General features: G+C 40.1%; 1 protein-coding gene across 6 annotated transcripts in view; it reads left to right on the forward strand.

Annotated features, from left to right (window-relative positions):
- The window catches only part of EVL (Enah/Vasp-like), a 133,048-nt gene that overhangs the window by 65,846 nt on the left and 47,471 nt on the right, over positions 1-19,731 (forward strand). For 4 of the 6 annotated variants that reach the window (XM_031593001.2, XM_090141606.1, XM_090141604.1 and 1 more), the window contains exons 2-3: positions 8,930-9,098; positions 13,871-14,048. In XM_031593001.2, coding sequence (XP_031448861.1) covers positions 8,964-9,098; positions 13,871-14,048 — 313 coding nt within the window. In that variant the 5' untranslated portion in view covers positions 8,930-8,963. Of the gene's footprint in view, positions 1-1,501; positions 1,660-3,303; positions 3,324-8,929; positions 9,099-13,870; positions 14,049-19,731 lie in introns of those variants that run through there. The other 2 variants (XM_031593000.2, XM_090141607.1) reach the window with 2 other exon arrangements.

Raw genomic sequence — 19,731 nt, forward strand, 5'->3', positions numbered from 1 at the left:
TGCTGGCTCCTGGAGAAAGGCCCAAAGTCCCACACAGCCGCCTCTGCCTTCCAGCTCATCTTCAAAAGCTCCGTGGCCTGTGGTGTGCTAAGGAGACCAGGCCGCCATGTCAGACCTGCACGCTCCCCAGCATACAGGCATACAGGCAAAGGCACCCAAGCAGTTGAGAAAGACATGACTTTGTGCAATGGTTGAGATCAGGGAGGTCATTCTTATGCATTGCACTTTCAGGAACTGGGTTCAAGTTAGGTAACACGTTCCTTCCCTGTTTGTGTAATGCTGCAGTGACACAGCTGGCTGTGAGCCATCTGTCCCCCCCCCACGCTGACCTGCATTGCACCAATATCATCAGAGGAGAGCGCAGTGTATGTTAAAAAATGGAGTTGAGGCAAAAGGCAGTGTTAGCTCCTTTCTGAATGGTAATAACCAACTTTTTTATCCTCTTGTTGCCTTCTGGCTTGTCTGTATTTCCTTTCTTTTCTGTTTAGATCTCCAGGCAGATGTGCTTGTGATGGCACCTGGACTTAGGAGGTGCAGTTGGGAGCCCAGAATACCAGAAAAATGTTTTTTTTCTGCAGATGTTTGTATTTTTAATTTGCACTGTGTGTGTTTGTGCAGTCACAGATATCAGCTGATGCATTTACACACATTAGAAGAATGTGTGGGGACACTGACAAAAAGCAGAAGGCAAAATCATGGGGAAATGGGGAGAAAACTCTATTGTTTTCTTATTTATAGCAAGAACATACCATATAGTTCTCCCTGCTGTTTGCCTTGCACTAGTTCTCCCTCTGTTGTTATCACGCCATGCCAGAACAGACCCATAGCTAATCTGAAAGACTGGGAAGCATTTGCTGGGTATCCACATTTACTGCTTTTCCAAAGCAAGGAATGAGGAGAAAAAGGAAGCTGGGAAGAAGAATGTGCCTCAAATTACTGTCACCTCTGAGAGGCAGCTCATCAGAATTGCTGCAGCCTTACATTGGGAGAGCTAGCACTGAAGTATCAACTTACAGGAGGACATGCAGTGACCCCCCTTAGAGTAAATTTGTTCTTATTTCTAATGTTGGATACTTCTCCAATATTTGGAGATTTCTCCTTCTACAGGATAGTTGATTGTTAGCCTATGCCAATTCCAACTGGCAGGGAGGACCAGGATGGTGGCAGACAGGGGGCCCTGGGTTTGGTTCTGTACCATGCCCCCTGCTGTAAATGGATAACAGCAGTTTGTCTGGGTCTTAGGTTTGTTTGCTTTTTTTCTTTTTCTTGGAGAGCAAACCTGTGCCTTGAGAAAATAATGAAATGTTTTTAATTGCCCTGCCACCAATGAGGGAAGAGTGATGCATCTAATCTTAATCTATATTGTTTGGACTTTTGTTCAATAAATCAGCTGAAAGAAATAGTATTTTTTTTTTTCTTTTAAGTCCCTTCCCTGCCAAGCAAGCGTTACTTCCTGCCTGCCCTTTTGCTCTCTTGGTAACGCTTCCCTTTCCTGTTTTCATAATAAGTCTTCACATAGACTCAGGTTGTCTTCCTGCCAAATCTGTGTTCAGCTGTGTAATCTGGTGAAATATCCTATTTGGGTGTAAACACACGTGCCAGATTTGAGCATCTGTTCTTCCAGGATTACCTGACCAGGTCTTCCTCAATGGCGGGCACGTAAGTACCTGGGCATCGTGCTCTGAATGGCAGCAAGTTCATTGTCAGTTCGTAGGACTAGATGGAAAGTGTGTGTCAGTAGAAATGCAGGAGGTCTGCATCGTGGTTATAGCTTTGCAGGGTAATTTATGGTTTTATACAGTGGTAATTATGTTCATATGGCAATACTATGTGCATATGCAGTTGCTGGCAGTGAGGGAGAGGCTGAAACAGTTGGGCTGTGCTCAGTCCCAGTGTGATGCTGGTGGCTCCAGAGGAGTTTTCACAGGTTTATTTGCATTTCTTTGGAGACTGGAAAGAAACCAAAGCTATACAATGCCAACTTCAGTGAAATACCTGTGTGTTGATCTGTGGTATGTACTCATGAGTCTGCCTCTCCTGATTATTCGTTAAGATTATAATCTTTAAAAGCCTTTATTTAAAGTATTATTCTGCTGCAATATGTATTTGGCTGGCGTGAGAGTTTCAGTCATGGGTTTTAATTTGACAGTTTAGTCTTGGGTTTTGGGCATGATGTGTATTTTACAAGATTGGTCACTTCTTCTTTTTATTTCTGTAACTTAATGGTGAAGGCAAATGGTTTATATTAATAGCAACTTGGTCTAGTAAAGTTGATTTTTTTTTTACTGGTTTTGTCTGTGTGTTTACAGGTTATTTAGGTTCATTGTCTCTCTCCAGGGCATGGCATCTATTTGATCTTTACTTTTAGGAACATCTAAACATTTACTTGATATTTATTTTTAGGAACTGCCAATGTTTATCTTCAAGGTGGCATGCAAAGTTAGAGAGCAAACCACTGCAGAAAGAGATGTCGTGTGATTTAGAGCTTTAATGGAGCAGTGGGGTTTCTCTATTTGAACACAGCAATGCCCCTGCCCTGTCAGAGCAGGCAGGTGCTGAATGAAGGTTGGCCATAGCGCTGGGTATTGAGCTGCCTGGCAGTGCTGAGATTTCTCTCAATCACTACATTTCCGCTGTAAAGTGCCTTTTGCACAGCAGTTATTTTAAAACTTTAAGTGTTGAGTTGAGATACCGATGACTGGAGTTCCCCTTAGAATCATTATGTCTCTTATGGTTCAGTGTGCAAAACATACCACATGACATCAGAATCTCAGCACTATAAATGAAACAGATGTGCTGGCTTTATAAGGGCACAAATCTGCAGCCAGCCTGCCAACCCTAAATCTACCCCAATTGGCAGATCTCTTGTTTAAGTGTGACAATGGACACTGAGAGGTCAGGGTTTTGTGTGGACTTCTGTGGGACCGAGCTGCTGTGCTATGACAGGCCCATGTGAAACACCCCTTCCACTGCATTATCTTTCTGCATTCATTTTTTGTATTTCTACTTACTGTATCTCCCATCATCAGGAGCACTGAAGAGTGCAGACAACATAGCGTGGTCATGCCAGGGTTGCGTGGATGTTTCCATGTTTAGCAACTCATCTCTCAAAGCCTTGTGTGATCTGAGCACCTCGTGAGCTGGGTTTTGGTTTCCATCCTAAGTGTCTGCAGTGAATATTGGCAGCAGTCATTGCACATGGCAATTCCCATGGGTATACCAGTACAGAAAAAGGAGAACTTCAAATGAACGTCTCGTTGCTAGTAGAAAAATACTCCTCCTTGAGGAAGCAAATTGGTATTCATCTTACTCTTGTTTATGCTGTAGGTACCAGTATTTCAATTTTTTTCTCTGTAAAATATGTGTTTATCTGGAGGCATGTCATGACTTTATTTAACAGTGTCTGTTTGAGAGCTACTTGTGAAGGAGGCTTTGTATGTGCTCGATTTTCTTGCAGTTATTTAATATAATAATCTGCATGTCACTGAGAATCAGAAGCACCTCTGTGCATGAAGTCCCTCTGGGTTTGTGCTGTCCTTGAGTTTGATCAGTGGCTGAGTGCTCCTGCCTCACCATGAACTTTGTTGCGCTGGGACAAGGGTAGGATGAACGATGGTGACATAGGATATTCTGTGCATTTGCTCACGGAGGGAAGCAGACTCTGAAAAAGGAGGTCCCTAATAGAGTCAGAATGGGACAGACAGTGTGTTACAGGAATGAGGCTCCCAACAAAAAATGGAGTCATGAGCAAAGCCAGCAGTGAATCTCTGGTGAGAAGGCTGAGAGCCTCTTTGCCATGGAGGTTCTGTCTGCTAGGAGCTCAGATCTCAAGTATGGAGAATATGAGCCTGGGTGACCTGACTGGTGCTCAGAGGGTCTTCTGTTTCTTTGTTGTTCTTTAAATCCTGTCACTAAACAGAAATGTCCACCTAGTTTTTTTGCAGAAGGAACTGCTGAAACACTTTCCCTGCTTCCAAACCATGATTTTGTTTGTTTCAATAAAATGTACTAAAGTCTTTTCAGCAAATTAGGCCACTGGAGTTTGCAACAGACTTTAAGTGCTGCAGGACCATGAATTGTAGCTTGCTAATTCTGAGATTAACACAGATGTATATCACACAAACCACATGTCTACGTATACAGGATTTTTATTTATGCTAGCTGTTTTAAAGGTAACGTTGAGATATTTCTGTCATCATCTTAATTCAGCATCTATTTCTCGTGCGTCAGGTTTAACCACACATCCTTCTGTGGACAGACTCAGTGGAGAAGTGGAGTGAGATGTGTGCAATGGCTTGCAAGTCACCTTGCACGTTCTGGGTGCTGAGGGTTAGTTCCCAGATAGGGCAAGACTTGGGCAAAGCCATTATTAACATATTAATTTGATGATCAGATCAGTCCAAAGTAATTGAAAATGATCGGTTATTTAAATGAGAAAGGTTGGATGTAAATGGATGGGAAATGGAAATTAAAAATAAGGTAAATGTTTGCAAAAATTGTTTGTATTTGCTAAGAGTACCAGAAGACAGCTTGGTTGAAGGGGAGAGAACTGAAAGCAGCTTGAAACATTTTGGGTTAATAATAGGTTCCTTGATTTCTGCTAGGGAACTCACAGTTGATTTTCGGTCAATTTCTGCCCCATTGCAGCGTGGCCTCTTAGTTTGGGGTAAGAGAGACAAGCCTTGGAGAGCCTTCAAAGCCGCTTTTGAAGGCTTGCTGTCCATCATCACGGTTTACTCCATTTTTCCAGTTTATGTTCTATGCTGGTTCTTTTGTGGTTCAGTTCTGAGCTTTTTTTCTTTCCTATTTGGATAGCCTACTTGCCTAGGCAAAGTGAAGACGTTTCCCCATCCGTGTTTCCCCCAGTCCCAACTTCCACAGTCAATCCTGTCATTTCATGCCCTGCCATTTTTCTTCCTCCTGTTCAATTATTTTCAGTCAACCAGTTTATGTCAAGCTGCTCCATTAAGGACAATTTACAATAATTCACAAAAAAAAAAAATTCCCTAGGGCTCCCAGCATTACCTTATCAATACTCCTTTGTAGCTCTTTTTTGGCTGTAAGACTTGTTTATCATAAATTTACTAAAACCCAGGAAGAAGGGGGCTGCATTTTTCAATTTCTGCACCAGTAGGAGAGGAGAAACATTTGTGGATGAAGCCACCTGCATTGCAGCAATGGCTGAAAGTGTAGCTTCATTGCTACCCCTAACTGCCCTCTAAGCGTGGTTAGGCTCTGTACTTTGAATGGTACCTTACAGTGGAAGTGACTCTTTGGGGATGAAAGTGTTGCTGACACTACAACTAGTAAAGTGAGGAGGATGCTGCAGATTGGCTTTGTCCAAGCAAGCCATAGATGAGGTGCAGTTATGCCCTTTCAACATGTTTAGTTGCCTGTGGTGGAAATCCAGGTGGACAAGTCTGCTTATATGTTGATGTAACGTAAAAAAATCAATTGGAGAATTTGTAATATTTGAAATGTGTTAGTATGGAATATGATTTAGTATGTGGAATATGATGAATCTTTTCCAAGACTTACCCATTTATTCAGTAATTTATGTGTGTATTAGGAAAACAAGGCAATTTCTAGAATTATGACTTAGTGTGTAAATGCTGATGCCTGCTAAACTCTTCTCACAGAGAAAGAATTCGACTATGTACAATAGTACAACTAAGACGTCAATTATTACCTGTTGTATATAGTTGACATAGGTATCGAGTATGGGCACAAAAAAAAAAAAAGAATGTTTTTGTGCTGGAGCCTTGTGAAACCAGTGTAATTTGGTTCATATTTAAAATAATGCCATCTACAGAGTGCAATAGAAATATTCTAACTGACCTTTATAAGAGTTACACTGAACATTTTCTGGATGATTTTCAGGGATGCTCCTTAAAGCATCAGTAGTACAGTTGTACTTTTTGTGGGTAGGATGAGACTTCAGGTATGAAGAGTTACACCTCCATTTAGGGTGAAATAGCAACCTAGCAATGCATCCCTGAAGGCATTTTAAGTTTTGAAGGATTGATGAATTGTTTTGCAGGAAAGGATTCCCCTTGTGCTGTACTTGTTTTATGTTCCTTTCTGTTATTTCACTGGAGGCCAGATAACAGGCTTAATCCTGTTTCCATTTAAATGAATGATGGAAAACTTCCCTGACTGCAGGGACAGCAGGAATTGAGCTTGATGTGTTGCTTTCTGTTACAGTAACAATTGGCTGTCATGCATTAAATATTGCTCCTGGGGCCTACATCTGTATTTCTGTCATGGGTTTGTAGAGGGTGTTTTTGTTGCAGTTCTTAATAGCAGCAAACACTGAAGGCAAAGTTGCTTTATGCATTGGAATCTGAACATGGCATGATGAGCAATGCCACAATAAGGCCTTCATGACTACGTTTAGCTGGGTTTTCTTTGTGTTAAGTATGGATCAGTCAATTAAGAAAGTTTGACTCATTAAGGAGGCCATGGCAATTGTGGGGTCGAAAGTTCATCTCACATGCAAGCACTCCAGACTTGCTGTGGTGAAACTAGTGCTATGTTCTTGCTTCCATTGGTACAGGCTTGTAGTGACCAGCAAGGCATGAGGAGCAGAACTGATGTCACATCAGCTAAGGTTTACTTTCCAGGAATGGGTTTTTCTGGGAGCCTACAGGCCTACCGGACAGCTGATGCTCCATAGGCTCTATAGCTGGAGGTGCCACGAACAACCCTGTAGCAGAGACAGGTGGGAACTATCCAGCCATGGCACTGCATTGGATATTATTCTTAGCCATTCCACTTCCATGTAGCAGAGATAATGCAGTGTTCTTGCTTTTTTACTGGTACATCTCTCTGTCTTCCTCCACATCTATGGAACCAAGGCAAGGTGACAGACACCCCTCCTGCCAGCCTGAGGCTCTTGCACCAGTTGGAGGATTAGACAGGCTGGAGCAAGATCTAATCCCTCAGCTGTTAGTGTCAGATGCGTGGGGAAGCTGCCACATGGCATTAGCTTACCTTAAAAAAAAAAAGTGATGGTGAGGTGTTTGCTGGGTCAGTGAGGGTGCAGGTCTTCTCCAGGTATCTCACACAGCAGAGCATCAGCAGCTCACGGATGAGCTCGTTCTTACAATTCCAATTAAATAAAACGTTCAGTTTTTCTGATCTGAATATTTTACAGACTGCTGTTTTCACGTTATGTAATAAAAATATGCTTTGGTTTGAATTGTCACAGAATCATAAGACTATCCTGAGTTGGAAGGCATCATCAACTTCAACTCCTGGTTTCTTACCTTAATCCCCATGGAAATGTCTGCCAGCATCATTTCTCCTTCTGTAAACTCTGTGAAGAGCTTTCAGAGTCTTGCCCACAGCACAGAGGAGGTCAATAGAGGCTGAGAGAAGTGACTAACACAATGAGCCAAACATCAATAGGCTTTAATTCACAGAATTTGCTTGTGCTTCGAAATCTTTTTGAGACCTATGGATAAGAAAAGACTGAAAGTTGCTGCTGTAATCTACCCAGATCTTCTAAATAGCCAGAGTAGTGCGTTCCCTTTCATTAAATTGATGGCAGTGATGGGGTTGAGTGAAGCTGCATTTGCTACAGTTGGTGTAGTTTACAAGTGGTGTCATTCAGTGCAGTAGCAGGGCAGTGATGTGGCTTAGCACCAGCAGAGAGCTTCTCTTGTATTTGTTTAGGTGAAAGTCAAACGCTGAGAGAAAATCAAGCCAAAGAAGCGTATGAAGGAAGGGAGGGAAAAAAAGTGGATTATCATTTGATATTGAATTGCTGAAAAATATTTAATGTGACTTGGGATGAGAAAAGGAGGTTTGCATAAATATGTTCTGAAGTTAATAGGGTGGCCACGAACTTAAAACTTTTGTGGGACCTAAATCCTAAGAGTTTTATGTAGGCCTAACGTGCACTTGTTGAAAAACCCTGTCATGTTGAAAGTTCTTCGACATTCGGAGGGCTCATTTTTACTTTGTGTAACTCTAATGTCCTCTAGTATAAGAAAAGTGGCTGGGATTTCAGAAGGCTGGGAACCAAAATCCCTACTGCCATTCCAAAAATACTACAAACGGTGTCTGTAAAGTGCTTCAACCCGTACTGAGTTGTCACATCAGCAGTACTTGCAGTGGAATTTCTTTCACATGAAAAGTGTGTTTTAGCATCAATATTTGTATTAGTCACTAATGCACAAGCAATAGGTAAAGAAGTGATGAACTTGTGAGTCTACAAAACAAAAATAGCTATCTATTAATACTCTATCAAATGAGTTATCTACTGTAATACTGCAATACAAAATTCTGTGGAGTTCCCTCCCCATTTTCATTGCTATTAAAGTGAAGGAGAAAAGAGTTCCTATGCATTTTGCACTTCATATTCTGGGATGTGTCAATGCGTCCCAGATCTGAGCATTAGCTGTTACCTGGATTAACGTAATTGATTCCTTCAGTTTACCTAATGTGGCTTTTGGTTCAAGGTCTGCTTGTTTCCAGTTTTAAATGTGTACCTCAGCATTGCGTGCCATGTTTTTGTCAGGAAGCTGTAAAGTATCAGTCAGTTTTCATGCAAATCTGAAAGTCTTTGCTTTCCAATAGGTATATAAAAATAAATGCAGCGTTCATACTGTTGGACAGTTTTAATAAAATTGGTGTGCTACCAGTTATTCCTCAGAACCTAAAATTTCTACATGAAATGCTAGATCGGTGCAGCAACGTACTGGAGGTTTGTTTTGTTTTGTTTTTAAAGTATATGAACACATACATGCAAGCTTTAATTTAACTATCAAATTGTATTCAAAGAAATAGCACATTTGTTACAAAACATATTTTAAGTGGTTCTGATAATTTCTCATGTTCTCCTTTTCTCGAGATGTTTTCAGTAGTGGGCAACAAATTCATTGTTTTTCCTCCCTTTTTTTCATCTTTTTTTCTTTCTTTCCAGTGAACAGAGTATTTGCCAAGCCCGGGCTTCAGTTATGGTCTATGACGATACCAGTAAGAAATGGGTGCCAATCAAACCTGGACAGCAGGGGTTCAGCAGAATCAATATATATCACAACACGGCCACAAACACCTTCAGGGTTGTTGGAGTTAAACTGCAAGATCAACAAGTGAGTAACTGCATTAAGCTTCCTGTAAATGAACCTTTGGTCTATTTAAGATACCATCAGTTATGTAGTTAGCAGTTGTATAGTTAGTGCAGTCTAGCAACATTTCCTGCTTTCTGCAAGGTGCCTGTGAGCTCATTTACACTAGATGTTCAGATAATGTATGATTTGGGGTATACAGAATATGTCATGATTTATTACTGTTTATGTGCAAAAAGAACTTTCAGTGAATGCAAGAGAGATTTTAACATTATATTTTTTTATCTACATTTTTCCTTGGGAAGTGAATTTTATTTCATTTTGGAGGTTTTGCTCTCAGTTCCCCCTGATTTACTTCTTGCTCATTTTTGCTACTGGATATACAAAAGAGAAGAAATATCACCTAGCACTGCCATTTCTTAAAGTATGCTTATTACATTGCCATAAGAAGCAATTAGTTTGTGATAACGTGTTTTGAAGTCCTAGGTGCGTGCTGTGATCTGATTTATGGCAAGCTAAGCCTGCAGTACCTCTCTGGGTATTAAAGGAGTTAGTTGGGATTTAGATAAGCAGAAGTAGGATCATAGCCTCCTGGGCCACCACAGCCCAGTGACTACCTTGCTCTTGGGTGCACCAGGCTGTGCATGCCATCAGAAGCACCACGTCACAGTTATACCTAAAATAACAAAAATGTGTTTGTGTAGGGTGGTAATGCTATATGATGATCCTATATATTGGCATTTTAGAGCAGAAGTTTGGGAGCTGAGGACTCCCAGTCTGCCTGGGCTACCCCATCCCATGCTCACTATGTGCTGTCCCACCAGTGGGTATGAAGGCGACCAGTGCTGCCACTTCCCAGCTGCCAAAATGTTAAGTTGATCTGCTCATGATTTTCTTATTAATTACTAATTTTTTAGCTCTTAGCTTTTAGCTTCTTGCGGCACGCTTTTGAAACATCTGCAATATCTTTTGCTTCTGTATTTATCATTCTCAGTAGAGCAAAAGCACTGTATTAATGAAGCTCCATTTTAAAAAGAGAAAATATTTTTGAAAATGAGTGACATGCAGTGGCTGCTTAGTCGCTTTTGAGAATAAGTACTGCAGCAGGGCATGCTAGATGTTTGTTTTGTGTAGCCAGCTGGTGAATGTAAATGGCTTTCACGTGAGCACAGTCTAAGCATCTGAATAGTTGACTTTAAAAAAAGCAAATATCATAAAATCTATCTATCCATATACATGGAAGACTTGGTGTACCAGAGGTCTGTCTCTTGTTTTACATCCTTTGTAATATTCTGTTAGCTTGTAAATTTTCCTGCCTATGCCATCTAAAAATCTCAAGTCAAAAGGAAACATATAAAAATATACTTTTCTAGAGCTTGAAGACTAAAAGTCCTCCCTCAGTACAAACAAAATGTACACACTACATTAGTCACTTAAAACTGTCTAAAAGAAAATACCTTCAATGTGATTATAAAAATCTACTATCATGAAGACAGCAAATATTCTGAAAGCCTCTGGTTCAGAATTTTGTATTATTACCTGAGTCTCACAAGGAGCCATAAGCTTGCTTGATTTGTTAGTAGTTGCATCCAATAAGAACAAAAATGAATTTCAGTTACAATAATTCCCTTTACAAGCCATTTCAGGCTTGCTCTCAGGTTGTGCTAAGTCATCTTGAAAGTGAGGCTTTATTAAACCCGCTGTTTCATAAGGAAAGTCATATTTTTCTGAAAAAGACCGATGTTGAGATTATATGAGATTTGGCATAAAATGAAGCTGCTGAGACAGCCAGAAGTTGAGAAACTAGTTCAGAATTTGTAACGCAATAACAACTCACAGGAACAACTTTAAATTTTATTTCATACTGTAGTAAGTTTTATTTTACATACTGTAATCTTCATAACTTCACCCTTTGCCTGCCTTTAATGTTTCCCTTTTAACTTGTGTTTCTTCGTATTTCATCTTCAATAATCTCTCTCTTTAATTTTCATTCTCTTTTTCATTTAAGGCATCTTCTGTAGGTTCCTTTTGTTGTCTTTCTGCAGGTGCTTTTCCTAGCCCTTTTCTGGTGCATGTTAGGGTTTACAAGACTCCCTTCACATTCCGCTTGTCTTGTCTATGTTTATCTTGTTCACTAGCTGGTGGTATCTAAAAAGCTCATCACAAAGAAAACATGGTTTTTAAAATGGCAGAACTACGATTTTCTCACCACTGGGAAGTGGTCATCAGATTGCTCCATCTCGTGCATCTGGGTGATGAGTTTATTGAGTGCAGCAGCACTGAGCTGCAGACAGAAAGTCAATGAATTCTCCTTTCTGCTCTGCACTCTGCTCTCATATTAGCATGTGCAATAATCTTCAGAAAAGCCAGAGTGGCTTTTTAAAGCTTTGGAGTAGCCACAGAGGCCAGATCAGTAATACAATCACTTGGTGACACGAGCTTTAATGTCTCCATGCAACCTTCATTCCCTCTCAGCATGTAATTCAACAGTCACAAGCAAACAATTTACTGCAATTTGCAGCTTGCCAGCTGTAATTGTAACCTTACAAAGGTGAAGTGTGTTGGCTTCAGTCACCATGCAAGGTATTGGCAGAGGTAAAAAAAAAAAAAAAAAAAAAAAGTACAAATGGTCCTTCTCTATGACTTAGCAGATGAACAGTTTCTCCCTAGTCCGCATCTGTGATCAGCTAAGAGTTTAAAATGGTGATTTTACATCAAGTGATTTCAGCTCAGCCAGATCTCACTGCCAAAATGCATGTGCTGAACACACAGGTAGGGAGGAAAGTGCGAGTCAAAAGTGAATCATATCTCCTGAAGGCTTTGTGCATTGATGTGGTTAAGAAGCAAGTGTAAAAACAGGGCTCTGGGGAAGGTGGGGCTTCTTAAATTTCAGCCTAAAGCAAACCTGAAATAGGGACAGTATTCTTGAGAGATAAAGTAGACCATATTTAAAAAAAAAAAATAAAGTCATATTAATATTTTTTATAAAATTTATTTTTAAAAAAATTAATAACCAATTAATTGAAAATTGGTCAGGTTTGGCCTCAGTTGTGGTAGTTTGTAGCTGCTTACCACAACTTCCATGTTTTAGCAAAACCATGACTGCTGCCCATGAAAGTTTTAGTACTGGAAGCACAATAGGAAGTAAGCTGATAACAGACTTCTGCATCATTTCATGCTCTGGAGAAACAAGTATGTGTCCTTTTCTGGTTTGATAAACAAGAGTATGGGCTGTACGACTCATGTGGGAACTCTGCCCATGATCTTTGTGGTGGTTATGCAACCAAGACCAGTTGTGTTGGGGTCCTGAGGTGCCTTCGAACCCTTCTAGCCCTGTTACTGTGAATTCCATCAACTACCACCATCTTCACTGCTGATAATTTATAACTCAGTAGCCTCAGTAGCCTGCAGACTGCAATGAAAGGAAAGGCTTCTTGGTTTTGAGCTTTTTTATTGATCCATACGTGCTCCAGAGAGTTTACACTTGAAACTGAAGTGAAATGTTGAAGAGTACTGGATAGAAAAGAGATTAAACTTTTTTTAATATTAAAGTGGTAGGAACATTAAAGACTACGCAGAATCAGCCTGTGAAACTCCTTGCCATACAGGATGATGGAAATCCAGAATTTAACAGAATAGAGAACAATGCAGACATTTATATCAGCAGCAAGACTATTTTATTTCAGGGTAGCAAATGGATTGGAAAAGAAAAAAGAACAAGTCGTACAGTGTGCCATGTTTCAGCTTTTAAGATAAACTCTCAGTGAAGAGTTAAAGGAAGAAGAATTTTGATCTTTCTCTGCTCATATTTTTAAGTTTTTGTGTCCCTGGTTCCCCTCTCCTCTGGTTGATGAAGCCAGAGTCTTCATTTCCTTCTCCTTCTCTGTCTTCAGCTACACTGTACCTGTTTATGAGGATAGCTGGTGATCCCATTTATTGACATTTCTTTTTGTTTCTTAAATTTGAGCCACAACAGAGTGCCTTTGTTGAGCCACAGATGGATATTGTGAGAGTGCTGGGTGTTAGCTTTGGATGTCTTTGGTTGGATTCCAGCTGGATATCCCATATGCCCTGCCCAAGGATAAATAGGGCATTGTATCTGGCAGATTAAATCAAAACATACAGAAACACCCTTCTACTGCAGCCACCCCTTACCTGGAAATTATAGCGTGTAGAGGAAGGGAGGAGCTCAGAGAGGGAATATTTAGTTGGATTTGTCACTGCCTGTCTAATTCTAGACAAAAAAAAAAAAAAAAAAAATCTTAATGTAAGAAGCTGGCATAGAGGAAGAGAGAAAAACCAGAACTAGTGCAATGAGTCAAACATTTATCTGCTGTAACAGAGGGCTAGTGCCAAGAGCTCTGTTTGTCCCCTTTTCTGACAAGTGTGCATGCTTATCCCCCAAAAGGCTGCAATAACTGCTGGGTCTGGCTTGTGACAGCTCTCTGCAATATATGGATATATACAGTATCCGTATATCCAGTACATACAATATGCAGGATATATAGATTTGCTGATATATATATATCCTGTGGAGTTGCTGCAGAAAACACGAGCAGGTAATAGTTTGCAGAATTAGCTCACAAGCCCACAGGTTTGGTATGAACTGTTGTAAGTCTAACTCACATATACGGGTCTTCTGTGGTCCAAATGCCTGCTGCCTTACCGTACGGCCATGGAGGGGCTGGCATAGGAATGTCACTATCAGTTTAATTAACCTTTACCAAAGGGTTTTTTCACCCCCCCACTCAAGACAGAATTCTGTTTAATCTTTGCCCCTCTCTTTCATATCACAGGTAGTGATTAATTACTCAATTGTGAAAGGACTGAAGTACAATCAAGCAACACCTACCTTTCATCAATGGCGCGATGCACGGCAAGTCTATGGCTTGAATTTTGCAAGCAAAGAAGAGGCTACTACATTCTCCAATGCAATGCTGTTTGCCCTGAATATAATGAATTCACAAGATGGAGGTAAATTAGCAGCCACTATGCTCTTTATTAATCTATGGCATTTCTGTAATGCTTTATCATACCTACTGCAGTTGCACTGTATGGCATGTCATTATAAAGCACATTATCCTAAAAAAAAAAAAAAGGTTGGCCTCTGCTAGACAGCTTTTAGGTCAGCATTTGATGTGGTATGAATTGTACATGCTTTCAAGTTTTATTGTCCTTTCTTCCAACTCTACACGGTACCTTAACTCACAATAGGAAATCAATGGCTATTTGAGAATACCTCAGCAGGCAGGTAGCCCAAAATGTTGATTTGTGTGCATTGTTACATGTAAGATGGCAGAATATAATGTTAAATAAGCAGAAGCTAGTGTAAAATTAACAGCAACTTCTAAAAATCTTGTTAGGAGGAATACAGAGCTTATATTTCCAATACATCAGATGTCAGCTGCATCTAATGGCTCTTTTGGCTCACTCTGAGTATGTGACATCTTATTAATGCTAAAGTCTTATACTCTGGGCACTGATTGATGTTGTTCATAAGCATTATATTCACTGCATCTGAGGTTTGTGGTGAAGTTTACAGTTCTGTGAAATTGCCATTGCAGCAACTTGCAAAGGCCCAAGTTGACATCCTGGTTTTTCAATGGAAATCAGATTCTGGTCTGTGATTAAAGTCCTGCCCTCAGTTACATACATAGGATCTCTCTGAAGTTTAGAACAGAAAGGAGTCCTCATGTGGTGCCTTTTCTTCATGAAAAATGTACACCACAGCCCTGTTTTCCTTTTGAGAACACAGTGATTCGAGGGTAACATCATTTGCTGCCATCCTATTTTAGCAGCAGTATTCTTTAGGATGAGGTAGCAGCACTACAGAGGAGGCAGAGCAAACTGTCCACATTATACCAGTTTCTGTGCTTACAGATATCCTTGATGTGTTAATTATTCTTGTCTTCTGACAACCTTCCATGCACAAATATATATTACTAGTAGTAAGTACACTTATAAAAATTCTTTTTCTGTTGTTTTTATTTTGATATATCCATTCATGCTGTTAATCTAACAAATGCTCAGATTATTGAAGAGCATGCATTCTGTGCTTTTTTCAGAAGCAGGGGACTGAATTATGCCTTTTCCAGCTCTAGTTGTCCCACAGCAGGAGAATTTCAGGAGGAAATCTGTCCAACACTGCCAATCCTAAGCATACGTGTATCTAAAGAGTGCAGACATGTTTGGCTGCTAAAGATCTCTCATGCATGCTCAACTCTTTTAGACCACCAGAATAAACTCAGAATTACAGATGCTTTGCTTATGGTCTTGAGGCTCTGATTGGCTTAGCATCTATACTGAGTGCCTTTCTTTCAAAGGCTCTCCAGTTATATATATTTTTTTTGTCTGTCTCTTCCCCTTGTGGAGGTAGGTTTTTTGCAGTATTTTGAGGTTGTTCAAGAGGAACACCCTTGAAACATGAGTTTCAAGATGAGAATGTTTTGCTCTTACACTGAAATGAAAGAAGCTATCTTAAAGTGTACTTGTCTAGAAATTTGAGACTTGACAGGAAAAATGCATAATGGGTATAAAGTCCAAGATGTATTTTCAGATCTGCTCTGGCCACGCTTGTATTGGATATTGCTCATATTTGTGAGCATGAATTAATCTAAGCAGGAATTCACGTAGACACACATATTTATATAAGTTTTCAGGCACGGCCTCTGCTGTAAAAATCATTAGGAAAAAAAAAAGCCTTTATTATATCCATGCATCTGTATGTTAAAATATCTTGTGCTTCAGGAGACAGAATCCAGCTTTGAGGAGTGCATTTGTACGCATTAAACTGTTAACACACTAATAAAATACTCAGTCATAACCAGAGTTAAACAGAGTTTCACTCTGGCGCGTTCATCATTAAAACTGCCTACCATAGCAATCTGCTAACTGTACAGTCTGGAATATGCTATTTGTGCTGCTTTGGACATACTATTTCTATTGTTTCCTTGTTTCATATATCCCCACTGAGACGTTATGGTGTTTAGGAAGTGCAGATCTGCCAGCCACAGGGCTCTGATTTTGACTTCCGTCTCCCTTCAATTCACTGCCCACTTGTAGAGACTGAAATGAGTCATGTTAGATTACAGCAGAAAGTTTGAGGCTGCGTCATACCTTCAGCAGACGTGGAGTAGGGGTATTGTAGCTAGACTGACTTTGGGAAAAAAGTCTGTTCGTAAAGCAGTGGTGTGGGGGTTTTTTTGATCGGCTCATTATGCTGAATTTGAGTTTAAAAAATGGTAGCAGTCCATGTTTGGGGGATTTGGAGATAATGTCTAGGCAGTGCTGACTTTGGAATGAATGAGTCATTTCAAATGAATATGAACGAGAGCTGAGAATCACTGTGCTGTCCCACTTCTTCCTGAGAGTCTCATTCACCACGAGAGCCCATCTCTGTTCTGTGCTGGTTGCATGAAGCATGGGTGAATGCTAAGCCAAGTGCTTTTTTCAGTGCCTAAGGTTAATTGGGCTGAATCAGGTACTAAATCTAGCTGCTGACTCACAAGCCTATGTTAATCTAGGTTGGGTGTTGAGATGATCCCAGGGGAAGGATTCCTCCCAGGAATCTGATGGCTCATAGTCTGGGAAAGCTGGGAGAAAAGCCATAGTTTCTCAGTGATGTGACAGGAGCTGTGTCCTTGGGTGGGGTAAAGAAAGTTCCTTACAGTGCAGGAACTGAATGCAGTGTTCATCTCAGTCGTGTGCTGTGCAGGGATGCTAATGATTCTGTTTGGAATAATAAAAATGAAATAAAATAAGAAGAAAGTAATAATACAAGTGTGTATCATATCTTCCTTTAGAAGTTGTCTCACTGAGTCGCAACTGCTCACCTGCTAGCTTGTCTATATGTCCAATTACTTTGATTTCCTTACATGTCTCTTTAATCTGTGCTCTTTTAAAATAAAAAAAAATGCAGACTTGGTTCTGAGCCAACCCGCAGAATGAGAGCAAATGATAGCACTGACTCGCTCATCTCCTGATTATGGTTGTTTAATGGTGTCATATTTAAGGCCATGAGTATGACAAATGCCTTCCTGTTATTATTTTCTTTTCCATGGGAGTCCACTCTGTGAAGGCAGGCCTGTTTACTGGTATAAGTTACTTGATGCAAAAAGTATCTCTGGCCCACTTTTCACCGGCAGCTGGATTTCTCTGGGGACAGAGCAGCATCCTTTCTTTCCCTGTATTTTGCATGGATAATGCTCGCAGGCTGTTTGATGTTCTGCTAAGCAGACAGGGTTTGTGTTCTTCAGGGCTTACATCCTCTTAGATTTAACAAATGCAATGACAGATGATAGCATAACATGGCTATTGGAGCAGGCCATGAGGTGAAGATATCAGTAAGTGTCTTGGATTTCTACGGTTTAAAGACTTGGTACCTCTTGGAGAAGAATGGTGAATCTGACATAGGCAGCATTTTCCAGTAGGCTGCATACTGCATAATTAATGTTATATATTATGGATTTGTTTGCTTTTCTTTTGATGTCTTTGCTGTGGGGTCTTGAGCTGGTATTGTTGACATACAAAACAAAAAAAATCATTTGTATTTCTGAATGTAACTGTCATGTATTGGAAAGCCTTATGCAGAGGGTAATGTTGCAGAGCTTGTTAAAGAGGTCAGATGCCTTATTTGACAAAGTAGGGAGAAGTTGGAAGAAAGCATGGAAAAGAAAATGGGGGGGGGGGGATCAAAATAAATCATTTTTTTAAATTTTCTTGTACGAAAGCCTTTTTTTTGTTGTGAATATAAATGTCTTACAGATTGCACAATACAGATGTGGGTCACAGCTCTGTGCTTTCTAGCATGGACCTGCACGGGTCCAACTTGACCTCTGCAGGGACAGTGTTGGAGCAGTCAGGAAGGTTCTTCCTCACTCCTTCGGATCTGTAGGTCTGCTGGCTTTTCTTCTCCACCACCGTGGACTACTTGCAATGTATTTCTCTGGTTCCCATTCCCATGGGTTGGATTTGACTACATTTTTCAGTTTGAGTTCTTTTTCAATTCCTTCAGTTATTCCACTCATATCCTCATTCAGAAGTGAACTATTTCCGTATTGTTGTTGAAAGGAAGCTGCTTGTAAAGCACTTTAAGTCCTCCAAAATAAGGGTAGAAACAGAGGGGAAGCATTGATTTATCAAACAATAAACCATCAGTATGTAATATAACTTCTCTCTACTGGTTAGATGCCCGAAGTATTTGTAGTGTTTCTGTCAGCATGGGATGTGTGTGGTGATGATGGTGCATCAGATTTCACACGAAAGACCACGCAATTTTTTGGATATAATTTTGTAATGTTATATTCAGCTCATTTTTTGTTAGAATTTTTCCAGCTAGTACTGCATCTTTGTTGATATTTCGGTGGCACTAAAGTTTAACTGCTGGGAAAATCAGTCAGCTGTTTTCATCTTCTACAATGCAGTGACTGTTTTATATGATAATATTGCCCCAAGACTTCCCAGCACCACAGAGGACCCAGTGTGAGAAGACAAAAGTCTACATCTTCATTACAGTGTTGCATAATACATAAAATAACTCATCAGTAATGGAGAGGACCCACCACAGAGTGCAATCCCCGTTTGCAGCTAGCTGGTTCCTAAGCCTTTCTGGTATAAAGGTGTTCGTGCCCGATGCAAGGTGCTTCACGTTCCATGCTGCAGGCTGCTTTCCCACATTATAAAGTATATTGGTGCAGATCAGAAAATGTTAAAAAGCGTATTCAGTGCACCTTGTACTTTTAAGTGTGCTAATAGCATCTAGAGACTGATGCAACCTCATGTAATGTCAGCATTGCTGGACTGTGGGCATGCTGTTCTGCTGCATGCCTAATGCATTAACCGAATAATCCTAGAAGTTGTTCCTATTTATGATGCAGGCAATTAGAACTTGTAAATAACAAACTTTTAAAACCTAACTAGTGTAAATATGATCCATGTGGTCTGATGCCCAGTGCTAACAAAAATTGAAAGTCACAGGCAATGGTTAATTGGGTGCATCTTAAAAATACAAAGTTTTTGGTTCATGAAAAAGCAAATCTCTCCTGGATGAATAAGTCTTACCCAACTAACATCTTCCCTAAGCACCAAAGAAAGGTTTAGATAAACAAATTCCATAATTTTTCCAGCCTCATGCTTTCTCCAGTTTCAGTGTTAGCTTCAGCTGCTCAGAAATGCACTGCAGATGGAGCAATTTCTAATCAAAATCACTGTGCTAGATTAAGTCAATGAAGAGAGAAAGAAAATTCAAGTAAGATGATGACCTTTTTACTTCCATCTGTTATATAGCTTTATCACTGGAAAAATACACTTGGGATAAATAATCTTGTAGAATATTGCTTATTAAAGGAATAGATTCCTTCAGATGATCATTTCTGGACTGGATGAAGTTAACTGTTACACAGCAAACAAGTGTGAATCTTCTTGAGCAGCTAGTGAGCAGTACTCTCCAGCTGGTGGTCCAGTGCTCTGAATTTGGAGAGGTCTTGTGTAGAGCCAGAGGTTGGACTCGATGATCCTTGTGGGTCTCTTCTAACTCAGGATATTGTATGATTCTATGAATCTTTAGAAGTTGAACCCACATTAAGAGAAATGTGTTTAAAATCATTACAAGAAAAGTAGACATTCATTGGTGTGTTAAATGCTACCTTTACAGTTCATC

This window comes from Phasianus colchicus, chromosome 5 (assembly GCF_987193195.1).
Source record: "Phasianus colchicus chromosome 5, bPhaCol1.hap1.1, whole genome shotgun sequence".
Taxonomy (NCBI): domain Eukaryota; kingdom Metazoa; phylum Chordata; class Aves; order Galliformes; family Phasianidae; genus Phasianus; species Phasianus colchicus.